The sequence below is a fragment of the Watersipora subatra genome, chromosome 10 (genome assembly GCF_963576615.1).
Source record: "Watersipora subatra chromosome 10, tzWatSuba1.1, whole genome shotgun sequence".
Classification (NCBI taxonomy): Eukaryota; Metazoa; Bryozoa; class Gymnolaemata; order Cheilostomatida; family Watersiporidae; genus Watersipora; species Watersipora subatra.
In genome coordinates this window covers 1,875,513-1,892,197 of record NC_088717.1, presented here as the reverse complement: position 1 = coordinate 1,892,197, position 16,685 = coordinate 1,875,513, and the positions used below count along the sequence as shown (strand labels likewise).

Sequence of the window (16,685 nt, the reverse complement as noted above, 5' to 3'; positions counted from 1 at the left end):
TAAATAACATTATTGAAAATCAATATTAAAAAGAGCATACAATTTATATTGCAGTAGTAGTATTATTCTGTCTTACGGTAATACATATAACCTAATACCACCTGTACATGCATTGGGCTGACAGTGACTAAACTGTCAACCACCATACAAATTAGGAGGTTTAACTGGACACCCTTACAGAACCAAAAATCACATCTGTAAAAGCGCTGCGCTATTCTAATGATGCACCAAGACAGCACCTAGAGAGAGAGTATAAACAATCTTATCCATTGGCCAACCACGACAACAGGGTAGGAATGCTAACATATTTCGACCAGTTCTTGTCCGCTGAATACCATATCCTTCCTGTTCAGAACATGACTCTGGTCCGGAAACACCCAGAAATTACTTAAACATTTGCATGCAGCTATTAAATCTTAGCATACATTTTTCTTTGTTCAATAGCGAATTAAACAATACGCAATGGCTTATATTGCAAATTACAAACACAAGTTCAGAAACAAGAAAGGCTTGAACTTGAAACCATCAAACAATATAAAAACTATAAAACTAAAGGAGTCACTCAAGTCTTGCTCACCTTTAAACTGGATTATGATTTGTGGACATTACGGCGCTATTAATTTGTAACCCAGTCGTCTTGAAGCCAATTGCTGTATGTAATGTTTAATTGATTATTCATGTAGATTGGTAAACACGGTTGATAGCTGCTATGTTGACTCAACATTGATATACATGTAGCTCACGCTATCGACTTAAAGCACATGCATTTATAAAAGGTTGATCTAGCAAAGATCAAGACTATGGCAGATGAAGTCCAAACATACAAAAGAGCTAACCCCATTTAACCTATCATTATTACATAACTCTGACTGCCGAATATCCATGAATATATTATCATATGCGTGAAAATAATTACATAATCCTACAGTCGTTCAGTAGCCAATAATTTCTATTAGTTACACGCCTAGTAAACCACCAGTTAATTTTGTCACACTGTTATGACAGAGATAAGTATTGAACCTGATGGCATGGAAAACTGATGGATATGTCGCAGTGGTTTTTACTTTTGGTATGACTGTTGAAAGTGTCAAAGAAAAGCTTTATTCATCTTGGAGATGGCGGAATTCTGGTCAGTGCTATTTTGACGTCGAAACTAAGAATTTTCCTAAAGCCTGATTCTCATATACGTCGCAAAGCAACGACAACAGCACCGCAGGTTATTAGCAGTGAATAAGGAACCTACGCGCCAGGTACCGCCGAGCACTGCCAGTAGTTGCCGGCGGCATCGCAATAGTTTAGCGCTGTTCAAATTTCGCAAAAGGCCACAGGCAAAACCTTCCCGAAATGCACTGTACAGGTGAAGGTCACCATTATAGATATGGCATGGCAAGCGAACATTTCATTTGATTCCGCGATTTTGTTTAGCGATGCAGCTTTATATGTGAACAGTTGTCAACGAGCCTAGCATCGCAAGCATTTTGCTGCGCAGGTTACCGCCGGAGTCTCGCAATCGATATGGGAACCAGGCTTAAGCAGGAGGAAGTACTAAGTCGGTGAATCAAGATGCCAGAATCATGGTTTAGATTTGCCTTCTCTTGTATGTATTATTTTTATGATCAAGTGGTAGTTTATGAATTTACAATTCTGGCAAGACAACTCCGAAAATACTGTTGAGTAACAAAACACTGTTAACTGATGTGTGAAACTACAGTTTATAAGCTGTAACAATTAAAGGTTCTAATTCCACATAAAGATAATACATTGAACAAAGATAATACATCGAACAAAGATAATACACCGAACAAAGATAATACATCGAACAAAGATAATACATCAAACAGAGATAATACATCGAACAAAGATAATACATCAAACAGAGATAATACATCAAACAGAGATAATACATCGAACAAAGATAATACATCGAACAAAGATAATACATCAAACAAAGATAATACACCGAACAAAGATAATACATCGAACAAAGATAATACACCGAACAAAGATAATACATCAAACAAAGATAATACACCGAACAAAGATAATACATCAAACAGAGATAATACACCGAACAAAGATAATACATCAAACAAAGATAATACATCGAACAAAGATAATACACCGAACAAAGATAATACATCAAACAAAGATAATACACCGAACAAAGATAATACATCAAACAGAGATAATACACCGAACAAAGATAATACATCGAACAAAGATAATACACCGAACAAAGATAATACATCAAACAGAGATAATACATCAAACAGAGATAATACATCAAACAGAGATAATACATCGAACAGAGATAATACATCAAACAGAGATAATACATCAAACAGAGATAATACATCGAACAGAGATAATACACCGAACAGAGATAATACACCGAACAAAGATAATACATCGAACAAAGATAATACATCGAACAAAGATAATACACCGAACAAAGATAATACATCAAACAGAGATAATACACCGAACAAAGATAATACATCGAACAGAGATAATACACCGAACAAAGATAATACATCGAACAGAGATAATACACCGAACAAAGATAATACATCAAACAAAGATAATACATCAAACAGAGATAATACATCAAACAGAGATAATACATCGAACAGAGATAATACACCGAACAAAGATAATACATCGAACAAAGATAATACATCAAACAGAGATAATACATCAAACAGAGATAATACATCAAACAGAGATAATACATCGAACAGAGATAATACACCGAACAAAGATAATACATCAAACAAAGATAATACATCAAACAGAGATAATACATCAAACAGAGATAATACATCGAACAGAGATAATACACCGAACAAAGATAATACATCGAACAAAGATAATACATCAAACAGAGATAATACATCGAACAAAGATAATACATCGAACAGAGATAATACATTGAACAAAGATAATACATTCAACAAAGATAATACATCGAACAAAGATAATACATCGAACAAAGATAATACATCGAACAAAGATAATACATCGAACAAAGATAATACATCGAACAAAGATAATACATCGAACAAAGATAATACACCGAACAAAGATAATACATCGAACAAAGATAATACATCAAACAGAGATAATACATCGAACAAAGATAATACATCGAACAGAGATAATACATTGAACAAAGATAATACATTCAACAAAGATAATACATCGAACAAAGATAATACATCAAACAGAGATAATACATCAAACAGAGATAATACATCGAACAGAGATAATACACCGAACAAAGATAATACATCGAACAAAGATAATACATCAAACAGAGATAATACATCAAACAGAGATAATACATCAAACAGAGATAATACATCGAACAGAGATAATACACCGAACAAAGATAATACATCAAACAAAGATAATACATCAAACAGAGATAATACATCAAACAGAGATAATACATCGAACAGAGATAATACACCGAACAAAGATAATACATCGAACAAAGATAATACATCAAACTAGTGCTGGGCGCGGGTACTAATACCCGTTGAACTCGCGGGTTTGTCTTCTCTCGAGTATCGGGTAATAGCAATTTTGAGTAATTCGGTTTTCCGGGTTCGGGTTTTTACTTTCGAGTTCGGGTTTTAGTACACGGATCCGTCGAGTAGTGTGAACAAAAACCCGGTCTATTGCGCCTGCGCAATGAGCACTGTTTAGCCACGCGCCTGCTAAGATTAAACGCTTGAGTAACGATCGATAGAAAGTAGTAAAAATAACAATAAATTGAATAGAATTATTGTAAATTTTAAAATATGTCCGATGTTTGGAAATTTTTCGCGAAAGAGAGCATCACTATTGCTGATGACACGGAGACAGTTAGATGCCTTTTGTGCAATTCAACTATGAAGCATAGTTATGGCTCTACGAGTGCCATGAGAAGGCATATGCAAAAAATTCATCTTAAACAATGGCTTGAGAGGCAAGATGTTGTTGGTACCGTTAAAAACCGTCAATTAAGCTTCAAAGCAGCTAGGGAATCTGCTGCCTCCAAACTAAAAAAATTTGTGCATCCATCTCAGTCAACAATTGATGACGATGAAAGCCTTAGCAGCCAGTCAACGACAACATCATTGGTTGTTGCTACCACTTCACAAGGTTTGTCATATACTATTTTGATATTTAAAACTCATTTAATAGCGAGTGTAGATGAATAGATAAAATTGTAAAATTTTCTCGCTTTTATTTATACCGTTTTTGTTAGACCTTTCCTGTTAGTAAGTTAAAATTTGTTATAGCTGCACCTATTCTCATCGATGATGATGACGACTACTCAGATCTAGCTGCATTTCAAACTCCTATTATTCGCAAAGGAGCCAAACCTAGTTCTAGTGGTGCCTGTGAAAAAGCAAAAAGGCAGCGATCTATCTTATCATCCTTTACGGAACCCTACGGAAGAAACACCGCTCAACATCGGAAGCTGACTTCTGCAATAACTCACTATATTTGTAAAGATGGTGTTCCAGCATATGCTGTTGAAAAAGAAGGTTTCAAAGCAATGATTGCTGAGTTTGATGGAAGGTATGAAAGTAAAATATAATACGTTAGGCTTCATGTTATTCCACCACATGCCAGTTCTGTGAACATTAGTGTTTAGTAGCTATACATGTAATATTTATAGATTGATAGAACTGTTTTTGTGTGTGACCATTTTTCATGAAATGTGGCATACTATAATAACATAAATACTACTTGATATGGGAATGTTTGCAGCCATAATGTATTTTTTATTTAATTATTTATGTTGCTTTTCTTTGGAACTTTGCAGTTACATAATATTAGGATCAATATAGAAATTAAAAAATGTGTTTTGGCCTTACATTTATCATTATTAGTTTACACCAGTGAGTGCCATGTTGTTTGCAATTAGTCTTGATTTTCCACGTTTGCTAGGTATTCCATTCCAAGTCGACATCACTTCAGTCGCTCAGCCATCCCTGAGTTGTATGACATTGTGTATGGCACCATTAAGCAGGAGGTTGCCACTGCTCAGTTTTATGCTGCTACTACGGACATGTGGAGCTCACGCACTAGGGCACCTTACTGTGGGTTTACCATTCATTTTATATCTGACTGGAAGCTTAAGTCAAGATGCTTGCAGGTATGCTTCAACACCAATATGCGGCATCACATTGCGAATTTGTAGCGTTATTAAAAATGAGTTTATTAGAACAAACCTCAATAAAGCGCCTATCGCAAACCAACTAACAAAATTTTAGACATGTTAGCTATAATTGGGATGTGTATTTGCTTTGGAATTTCGGATTTCATTGCTAATAAAAATTAATTTTCAGTGAGGTTCTTGTATTGGTTAGGTATATTTTTAGTAGTTTAGCTGAACAAAGTAACCTTCAGTAAATCTTAATCCTACTCAACAAATTTTATATTTTATTTCGACAATAGAGTGATGCAATATGCTATTGTTTTGTAATTAGTTTTAGCAAGAAAAGCTCGAGTGAAAAGTGTTACATTTTCAAATCAAATGGCTGAAAGTGGCAATCCCATAATTTAAAGAACACATCGTAAATTATTATATTTTGCTAGGTTTTACATGCCCCTGAAGATCATACATCTGAAAACCTAAAAGCTGGCATCATCGGGGTAATTGAAGACTGGGGGCTGGATGAGGCTAAGTTGACTGCTATTTCCACTGATAATGCTGCTAGCATCATCAAAGCATGCAGAGATGGAGGTAACTAATTTCACACTAAATTTTATTGTTTGTGACCCCCTAACTCGCCCTCTTGATTGTCAAGAATTTCTTGTAATAGCAGTTAAACAATTATAGCTGCTATATATATATATATATAGATTGACAAAACGCAGCCTTTTGTTCATGTTTAGTCTGCTATTTCCATTTATACCGTACTTTTCGGACTATTAGCCGCTACTTTTTTTGTTTTGAGCCATGCGGCTTATATAAGGGTGCGGCTATTATGAAAGTTTTTCTTTCACCGCTAGGGCGCATTAACCGGGATCTCCAGTGCGCTTTTAGCGGTGAAAGAAAATACGAAACAATGCCTAACAGTACTGTTCTGTTAGGCGCTGGATTAAAAAGCGTGGGTTTAGACGAAACAGTGCCTAACGACACTGTCTCGTATTAATTAGCAAATTTGCTGCCGTGTTAAAAAGCAGTGAGTTCTGCGGCCTATACAAAGGCGCAGCCTATGTATTGTTTTATTATCGGTTTTTTGAAAATAAAGCAGATGCGGCTTATATAGAGATGCGGTGAATAGTCCGAAAAGTACGGTAAGTGAATTGGTTCACATTCAATCCTTGATAAGCACACAAGTATAGTGAATGCTGACTAGTATACCTAGTTGTGATTGTTTGCAATGCATTACAGGTTGGACCAGAATATCATGTTTTGGTCACCGCCTTAACCTAGCAGTTGTAAATGCACTGAAGGGCGACAAGGCAATAGATAAAGCCATTTCAAGCTGTCAAAAGGTGGCGACCCACTTTGCCCACTCACATAAGAAGAGTCGTCTTCTAGAGGCTGCTCAAGAAGAATTCCATCTGCCAAAACATCATTTGCTAAACGAATGCCCTACGAGATGGGGCTCAAAGTTTGCGATGATCAATCGCTTTCTTGAGCAAGAGTGTGCTGTGAGGAAAGTTCTTTCAGCCGATAAAAAGCACACCCATTTAATACCAACAGGAGAGGATTTGGCTACCTTAGAAGCCATCAGAAGTGCTTTAGAACATGTGGCGCCTTTTACTGACATGCTATCAGGTAGGTTTTGTAAACATGTACTGTTAATATGAAGATTGCCACTACAATCCTAAGCACCTACTATGAATGTGTTTTAAAAATTACTATAATGCGTATGACCAAATGTAAATTAAACATATACTCTGCCATTATACTATTTGAAGGGTCTTTTATTAAAAATTAGATGTTTGAATATTAAAATTTTGTGGCCAAAAATAACATTTAAACATTCTTTCAGGAAAAATAAAATTGAAACATTTTAGTGATGAGGAGTTGGGATGGACATGACTGCTTACTCTTTCCCCTATACTGTTATTGGAGATATATTAGTAAGTGGTCTTTTAGGTTAGCCATATTGAGGCCATACCGTGATAGTCATCTGCTAAATGCTTTAATTATAGGTGAAGACGCAGTCACAATATCACTTGTTCAACCGACGGTCATACTGTTTAATAAACTTCTAGTACCGGAAGAGAGTGACGTTGCCTTGACTCGACAGATCAAGTCCTCCATCTTAGAGTACATCAACAAGCACCATCAGCACAATGCTGATTATTGGCAGCTGCTTTCAAAATGTAGCTTTTTAGATCCAAGGTGAACAATTTATACTAGCATTTTAGTGTGACATAGCTACAAGATACATAGCATAGGCTACACTGCAGGTACGAAGCTTTTGAAACAATGCTGTATAATACTCTACAGGATGAAAATAACATTTTTCCACTGATACCTTAATCATTAGTAAAAAACACAGCATTATAATATAACATGTTGCGAAGGTTTTTTTTGGAAATTTTAGATTCAAAGCTACCCACAATGAGAGTGTGACAGATATTATACTTCGCGAGTGTGAACAGCTGGCTCCAGATGTACGAGAAACAATCACACTAGAGTCTGCCACCACCAGCTGTACTGCTTCAGCAAAACGCAAAAGCTGGGGAGCGTATCTTAATGCTCTCACTACTCCGCCTGCTCTCACTACTGCCAGCGTTGACCGGCTTAGCAAAGAAGTTACATTATATACAAGTCTACCGACAGTAGCTGAAAAAGACTCTGACCCTTTGACTTGGTGGAGCCAGCATGAAACTTCCTTTCCTTGCCTCGCAAAGCTTGCTAAGAAATATTTGTGCATTCAAGCTTCGAGTGTTGCTAGTGAAAGACTGTTTTCAACCGCTGGGAACATTATCACAGCCAGACGAAATAGCCTAAAGCCTGCCAAAGTGAATCAACTGTGTTTTTTATCCACAAACCTGGCATCTCTGTCAAAAAAATAGCTGAGATTTTTATGGGGTTTATGTTTTTTAAAATGTTAGTAAAATTATAACACATGTTTTGTCTATAAAGTAACTGTTCATTAATCTTACATGGTAGAAAATTTTCGAGTTAAATACTTTGCAATCATGTCTTTGCAGGTATTATAATTTTGTCAATGTCAATTGCCCAACTGAATATTGTGTAGAATAGTGTAGTTTTGGTGTATACCATCAGAATCTTTGTAGTTATGAAACAAAAACAAGTTTTTTCACTAATAATTGCAAATTAAGTATATAAAACAAGATAAGCCTGAAAGTAAGGTGCACCCGCATATATTGAACAGCACAGATTTTAGCTACATGGATATTTTACAAGTTTTTGCTCATAGCTTGTGTCCATTAAAATCGATATATTATTTGTATGGAGTTGTCCCCTCTAGCCGAAAAACTAGTACGATTAGCAGTAGGCATGAAATCCGTATCAACAAACCCGATACCCGAAAAACCCGAAGACAAGAAGTGCTCGTGCCCAGCACTACTAGCTACCCGATACCCGAAAAACCCGAACGGAAAGAGATGGGTCTAAACCCGTTGGCCAATAAGTACCCGTGCCCAGCACTACATCAAACAGAGATAATACATCGAACAAAGATAATACATCGAACAGAGATAATACATTGAACAAAGATAATACATTCAACAAAGATAATACATCGAACAAAGATAATACATCGAACAAAGATAATACATCGAACAAAGATAATACATCGAACAAAGATAATACATCGAACAAAGATAATACATTAACATTATGGCAGACTGAAAAACAAAGTGAAAGAAGTAGATGCAATAAAACCTTGATGTACAATTCACTCTACATACAAATTTTTTGACATACAAAGTTAAATTTGAGCAGATATCTTAAATACCACTTATAGAACATGTCTCTACGCTTACAATTTTGTAAGTATAAATGCAAATAGTAAAAATATTAACAGGATATAGTTTAAGTTTTACTATAGCTCGTGTAAGCTGCGGTATAATTTATCACAAATTTCTATCACTCCACCATATTTATCTATTCATTGCCAAACCTATACTTCTCTTATCATGTCTTTAAAGTATGAATATATTTCTATTGTCATTTGTTACAATAATCATCAACAAAATGATGTTTTTTGTTAAATGCCAAAACAAAACTAGAAGACAAATTTAAGGAATTATTGAATGAGTTGAAAAAAGTGTTTTAAAAGTTGATAATCTACTAGTTTTCTGGAAGAGTATTTTGGAATATTCTGGAAGAGTATTCTGGAATATTCTGGAAGAGTATTTTGGAATATGCTGGAAGAGTATTCTGGAATATTCTGGAAGAGTATTCTGGAATATTCTGGAAGAGTATTCTGGAATATTCTGGAAGAGTATTCTGGAATATTCTGGAAGAGTATTCTGGAAGAGTATTCTGGAATATTCTGGAAGAATATTCTGGAATATTCTGGAAAAGTATTCTGGAATATTCTGGTAGAGTATTCTGGAAGAGTATTCTGGAAGAGTATTCTGGAAGAGTATTCTGGAAGAGTATTCTGGAAGAGTATTCTCAAAGAGTATTCTCGAAGAGTATTCTCGAAGAGTATTCTCGAAGAGTCAGGATAGTAAATTGTAGTTAGTAGTAACAGAAAGTTCATTAACTGAAACATAAGATGGTGGATGCAGCATTTTGGTGTCACGGAATAGAAAACGATGTTTGTTATATGTGTGGAATGATAAATACAAATATTTTGGGCATAGTTTACACAGGATTTTAAAACCCGTAACACCAAAGCAGAAAAGAGCAAGTTTTAGGACAAGGCAGTGCTATCAAATATTTTGTGATGTCATTAGCAAAAGTGTGGTGAGCTGGGATATGTGATTAGTAGTACAGAAGTCTTAGTATAGAACCCTGTAAGAGAAATATCCATTTTTGTTGTTGGCCTGGTGAGATGGAGAAATATATATCAATGCCATTGATCAGATGACAATATACAAATTGAAAGTATAACAACAGTGCTATCTTTCTGTTTATGGAATATCTGCATTGCCTCAAAAGAAACATGTTTGATAAAAGCTTGCTTCAAACTTGATTCGTATGTTTGACCATGTACGATCATCGGATATGTTGAGGCTGAATAGTTTTATCAGCCTTCTCTGTGACAAAAATAAAGTAACAATAACAGCCCTCTTTTAACCAACTATTACTTTAACTCAGCTTATTCGTGTAAATTAAAACTTGGAGTGGTTTTTGTATAACGTAAGTGTATATAAAGATTTTTGTAGCATCATATGTAATGGCTCGAGTAATTTTCATAGGTAACACGCTCTCGCATGAATTTGAGCAAATACGAAATACTATAACAATATACATAATATATAAATAATAATATATTTTCCTAGTAAATAGCTGAGCAGTTCGAGTTTAACTCTCTGAACTTTCCTTCTTAAAGCAAACTATGAAAACTTGCGAAAATCAACTGCTGAAACTCCATCTTGCCATTAAGCAAGAATGTTATACGCACACCCAAGTACTGATCATCCGCTTTCATCCTTGAAGTTGTAATCATCTGAGAAATACAAAAAGAATTGTTTGTCTTTTAACGAAGAACCACTTTCCACTTTGGCTATGTAGAGTTATATGATGTATTACACAGGCTTCTTAATTATTATAAGAACAATTGATTATCGGTTGATTATAAATTGTTATATCCACATAAATCCACTGTAAATTTAATTATTTAGTCGTAAACTAAAACAGCTTATAGACGATTTACAGATTTAGATGACTTATATATATTTATTCTGTAGCTGTACTGCAGCATACTGTTTCTCAAGCCACTAGTCAACATGACAATGTTGTATATGAAGTGTATAACCAGGTAAAATGTAGCACATCGTAGTGTCGTAAGGTCTGAATAACTTCTATATAGGTAATGGCTTGCATGATGGAGAGGAAACAGGTAACTGACCAGGTAAAACAGGTACTATAGGTGCTCATGTTATTATCATTATGTGATCTTGACTCTGCAAATATTCCTTATATGCATAATATTCTTATGAACATTAGTTATTTGCTTAATATAGACCCTATTTTTTAATAAAGTTTTTTAGCTCATGAACAAACTTACGCTACCTAACCATGGAAAGTGCAATGTGACCTTTTATGCTATCATCACGAGTGAAACATACAACACGCTTTATAGTTTAATACACGCATTATAGTTAAACCATAACTGTCACGTACAACTTTTATCGTTTCCTCTAGGTAAATCAGACACGCTGATTTCGATTTTGTACTCAAAATAAAAATTGGTCCACTTACCTTCAAAGTCATTAAGGCTTTTTTAAAGCGTTTCAATATCCGTCTCGAAAACAACACAACCGGCATTACGAGCTCCGCCCATAAATATGTGACGAAACCTAGCTTTTTCAGGAACGGATGTCACGGATGTTTAGTCCGATTTAGAATAATAGAGATGGGTGTCTTAAAACCCATTATTATCTAAATCCAGCCTGTAAAATAATCTCAGTCTTTTATGAAACATATATAAACTATTTAAAATTGCTTGTAGCTTGTTACATGATGTTTAAATAGGCTGAACACCGAGAAAAATGAGCTCAAAAAGCGCGGTTTTATCACAAGCTAACGTTGTTATCGGGCTTTTTTGAGCTCATTTTTAAATATGCAATGTTAAATAGCTTATCTACCTTTCAGAAAACACTGAGATTATTTTTAAGGCTGAATTTAGATAATACTGGATTTTAAAACACCCATCTCTATTATTCTAAATCGGTCTAAACATCCCTATTTAACTTCCATTCCTAAAAAGCTAGATTATGTCATGTATTTATGGATGGAGCTTGTTGTGCCAATCGTGTTGTTTTCGAGGCCGATATTAAAACGCTGTAAAAAAGCCTTCATTACTCTGAAAGTTAGTGGACCAATCTTTATTTTGAGTACAAAATCGGAATCAGCATGTCTGATTTACCCAGTAAATACAATAAAAGTTGTACGTGACAGTTATGGTTTAATAAGCTTCTCTGTTAGTGTGAGTAATACCTTTGTTATTAACACTATTGACGGTGCAGTTTGTATGGATATGTCCTCCTCAAATATACTGGTTTATCTGGACAATCTAGTTCAAAAATACTTACATTTATATATTAATTTTTGTTCATATCATGGTTGATGTAACATCTGTTTAGGGGTTTGACTATATGTATAAAGTGGAAAAATGTCTCCCATTTAGATGGGAGATCACAAAGTGCTGGCATGTACAAACAATTGTATAAATCCGGATATTTTGTTTCAAACAGGTAGTTCTGCTATAATTTGGCATAAACTTGAAAAATTTGCAGAAAAAATAGTTGAGAAAAATAGTTGCAACACTGCCATGTTTTGAGAAAGTTCGAAAGTCATATGTTCAAAATAACTTTGGGATGGAATCTAATAACTGTTGAAGTTTACTGTCGTATGCTCAAATGACACTAACGAGAATTTTGGCCTGTTTCTTTTAAGCAGTCTTTAGCTGGCATTTCCTAAATAGCTTGTTAAAATTACACCATCATTCTCTCAAGTTTCAGCGAGGAGGCAAGTGCATGTGCACCAAGCACTAATCAAGTCCTCATAGTGCAGATAACTGAGCTTAGTGTTATCAAGATAAGAATACTCCATAAAACCACTAGTCATGTCAGGTACTATCAAAATTACAAGCCCTTGCTATATCTACATGTAGATAACAGTCAGAAACATCATAATTTGTTGTTGTAAAGATTAAAAACAATGGCAAGAAAAAATATGTTATATATTATATTTTTACAAAGGACCAATTCCTGCTATTACAAACATGTTGAGGAACTGATTTGCATGTGTTCGGAAATATTCTTTAAAGAGCTTCTCTTAGGATCAGACCCAAATAAGGTTTTTCTAAATCAAAAAATTTCTAAATCAATTGCTAAACAGTAAAAATGTTACTTTGCTCAAGGAAAAAAAGAAAGGACAGATTTTGTTTTAATCATGAGTAAGGATTTATGTATTCTCAGTGAGATTATGTATAATTTTGTATTCTTTGCCTAGCTTTGTTACTATAGAGTCACGAGTTCCAGACAGACAAAAACTATCAGTTAGTTTCCAAATCTCTTCTGAAGAGTCTGCTCAGAGTAAGGCTTAAAATTGTGGTTGCCCTATGTACGCATATTAGATGAATGCCCGGGTGATAAAAGTCTTTGCACAGAAAACTTAAATCTATTTTTATTTAACGTATAACAGCAGTTACCCTTTTAACTTTCAAACTTCATATCATAAGAAAAGTTTTTTGTGCAGTTTAAATAAATTAAGAGAAAAATAAAACAGTTGTCAAGGCTTTCAAACTTTATCAAACAACTGTAACTCTCAAACTTCATATCATAAAGAAAATGTTTTTTGCAGGTCAGATAAATTAAGAAACAAGATAAAACAACTATCAAAGTGTTTAAATATAAATGTGAAATAATTAGCAATAGCTAAACTAAGTCTATTTGGCTACGATTACAATAAAATATGATTTGACAATGATACAATTAATACGAACTGATAAAAAAAATAAAAAACCCCGAATATGTAGAGGTAATACTCGAAATAATACACATGTCAGTGGGGCCAATGTGAAATAATACACTTGGCCTTCACCAATTTTTTAATTAAACCTCACGAAAAACCAGAAATCGAAGTTCACGAAAAGCCGAAAAAATATTGTGTTTCATAGTTTAAATTAATAACTCTATGAAATTTTATTGTGTCTCATAGAGTTAATAGAGTTTCGATTAACAGTTTGTTTAGCGTATAAAATCGGAAAAAGGGTTTATAAAGTATATAGGCTTTGAGTAAGGACTGTGATCTGTAACAGCTTTCGTGATCTTGTGGATAGAGATTTTGATTGCGTATTTGCGGTTGCAGTCTTTGTGAGTTCGAGGCCAGAAGAATTTGAAATTTTAATATCCAAGATTTTATTAGCTATAGCCGGACAGACTGACAGATATCCAAACAGACGATGACGACAAACTTTGAGACATATATATACAAATTCATTCGCTACAAGAAAGAGCTATTTGTGTTCCCATTGCAAAGAGTCGCACAATTTTCATAGAGCCTGTGTCTTCCTGCTGGAAATTCCTAGACCTGGCTTACGTTTACCCAGTTTGATAAGCAGCACTCTACTGGCTAATGGAGTGTTGAAACCGGACTATTATATATATACAAAAAGCCTCTAATTGCTTCTACTTTCACATTTATAAACTTTATATGTACTTTTTAGCATAATATTGTGGTGCTGTAATGATGATTGAGTTGAGGTGCCGATTACTAGTCCAAACAGCTTTGTTGTCTATTTATTGCAGAAGTGTCTGAAACACTAGAACTCTACAGTATGATCAGACTGTCCAATTTTAGTTCTATCTCTTGTGAAGAACATGCAGTGATTTGAGTATTTACATAGAGCGCCAGTTATATATAACTGATATAACAATGAAACGACTGCAGGTAAAACACATTCAAGGATGAAGCATGAATAGTGTCAGGCGAACAGTTGGGCTGCAAACAAAGAACATTGCTAATAAAAAAATGTTACTCACACTCCAGAGAAGCATATTAACTATAATTATTGCAGCATGTTGTATGCTTTACGTGGGATAATAACACAAACGGTCACATTACATTTTTCTTGGTCAGTTATTTCAAGTTTGTTCATGAATTTAAAAAAATTTCACTAAAATATTTGTGAAGCAGGTATGGGAATAGAGAAAAAACTAAACAAACTGCTTCTACAGATTTACAAAGTAATGAAAAACAATTGAGAATCCTCGATCCGGCCATAGCTGATTCAGATGGTTGTTAATCGGTTACTAGGCATTGTTTCAGTTGTTAGGCATTAGTTATCGGTAACTAGGCAATGTTTTTCAGTTTCTAGGCAGATGGAGCTAAATCAAAAGTCTACTGAATGTTGACAAGTTTACTTATATCAACAGTTGTCAAATGCAATAAAAAATTTTCAATTTTTGAATACATTTTCGAGCAGTTTGCCAGATCTGTAAAATTGCCTTTAACATGACAGCTGCTTGATAAATTTTGCCTTCAGTGCTAATAAAGTGCACTTGAACAATTTTCCCACGACCAAACACGAGCGGAGCGATTGTTTTGGAGATTTATGATAAATGCATATGTGCACACAACTCACGAAAATTATTCATCAATGGCCGTCGCAAACCCTTGTACCGAAATCTCATCAACAAATTTAACCATTTTTCAATGGAGTCGTTTAGGTATAATAACGATGCAAAACACATATAAACCTATTTAAATATGTTATAACTAAGTCTTTATTATTTGTAGAAAACTTCTTAAACCTTACCCATCTGATCGGATTATACATAAATAGACAGATTAATTCGGACTAAAATCGTTATTAAAACTTGACAAGCCTTATTTTTATCAAAATTAAGACCAGCAAAAGAAACACTGAGCGACAGAGAATAGAACCATTAAGTTGTGCGTATTTCACCAAAAAAAATGTGCACATTTCACCAGTCTATAGCATTGTCGAATTGCCTAAGGTTTTTGTAATTAACGTAGAAGTGCTGAAAAGTTATCGTTTCTTTTTTGCCGATTTCAAAGTAACTGACATTTTGGACACTTAGGAGTACTTTGGTATTCCAACTGATGTCCAAAGCAGTGAAAGTAAAGAAAATGGCGATGGTATTTTTTTTAAAGATTCTTATGAGATTATTACAATATTTAATTATAAGAATAATTATTCGATTTTATAAGATTTAATTATAAGAATAAGCATTCGAATTTACAAGATCAAAGTATATAGTGACAGATGTTGGGCAATATGTTACTGTTATTATTTTTTCTAAATAGTTTTGTTAAATAGATTTTCTAACAATCTATATAAATATCACACCTTCTTGATATTGTTAGCTATGACGTTTTGAAATGTAAACAAAATTGTGCATTGCTTTTCTATTATTACTGTATTACTATATTAATAATATTGGTTATTCTAATAATATCAGTGCATTTTACTTCTAATATTGCACTTCTCCTATTGCGGGGAGAGATATAAAAATATATAATCTTTTTGTTTCATTATTGCTGTTTGTTGTACATAATAACACCCAGTACATTACAGCTACCATTGCAGTTATCCTATTGCACTGCAGTGCCATTTGACTGCTAATATTGCATTTCTCAACCATCAGTACCCTTTCTTTTTTCCGATATTACTTTGGTCGTGGGCTGTATGACAGGGGAATTTCTAGTTTTAAATGATTTTCTATTGAAAATTTTGCAATTTTTGATAATAGAGCAGAGGTGGACAGTTTACTTTTTAATATAAGCGCGTGCTATTATGCATTTTTCTGGCAGCAGAAAGAACATCATTCATGGTCACCATTGCAGCTTCAAGTGTTTTAAGGTATACCTGGGTTCGTTCGTTTAGCATTACATAACAAGGATTAGATGTTAGAGAATGTCTGTACCATGCAAGACCTTTTGCAATTGAGTATTATGAAATATTCATACACGAAATGTTTTGCTGAAACATAATGCATTGTCAGCCAGTACTCAAGGAACAAGCTGCGCTATCATCCATTACTTAAGA

General features: G+C 34.3%; 2 protein-coding genes across 2 annotated transcripts; both read left to right on the top strand.

Moving 5' to 3' along the window:
- The first annotated feature begins 1,515 nt into the window (after positions 1-1,515).
- Positions 1,516-3,516, top strand: LOC137406183 (GATA zinc finger domain-containing protein 14-like). Its single transcript, XM_068092716.1, has 2 exons — positions 1,516-1,549; positions 1,754-3,516. The coding sequence occupies exons 1-2, from the start codon at positions 1,516-1,518 to the stop codon at positions 3,514-3,516; spliced, it is 1,797 nt and encodes a 598-aa protein (XP_067948817.1).
- A 1,549-nt stretch (positions 3,517-5,065) lies between these two features.
- On the top strand, positions 5,066-8,040 carry LOC137406182 (E3 SUMO-protein ligase ZBED1-like). The gene is made up of 5 exons (XM_068092715.1): positions 5,066-5,152; positions 5,596-5,743; positions 6,398-6,787; positions 7,168-7,360; positions 7,566-8,040. Exons 1-5 carry the CDS (start codon positions 5,066-5,068, stop codon positions 8,038-8,040), a joined length of 1,293 nt encoding a protein of 430 aa, XP_067948816.1.
- The last annotated feature ends 8,645 nt before the right edge of the window (positions 8,041-16,685 follow it).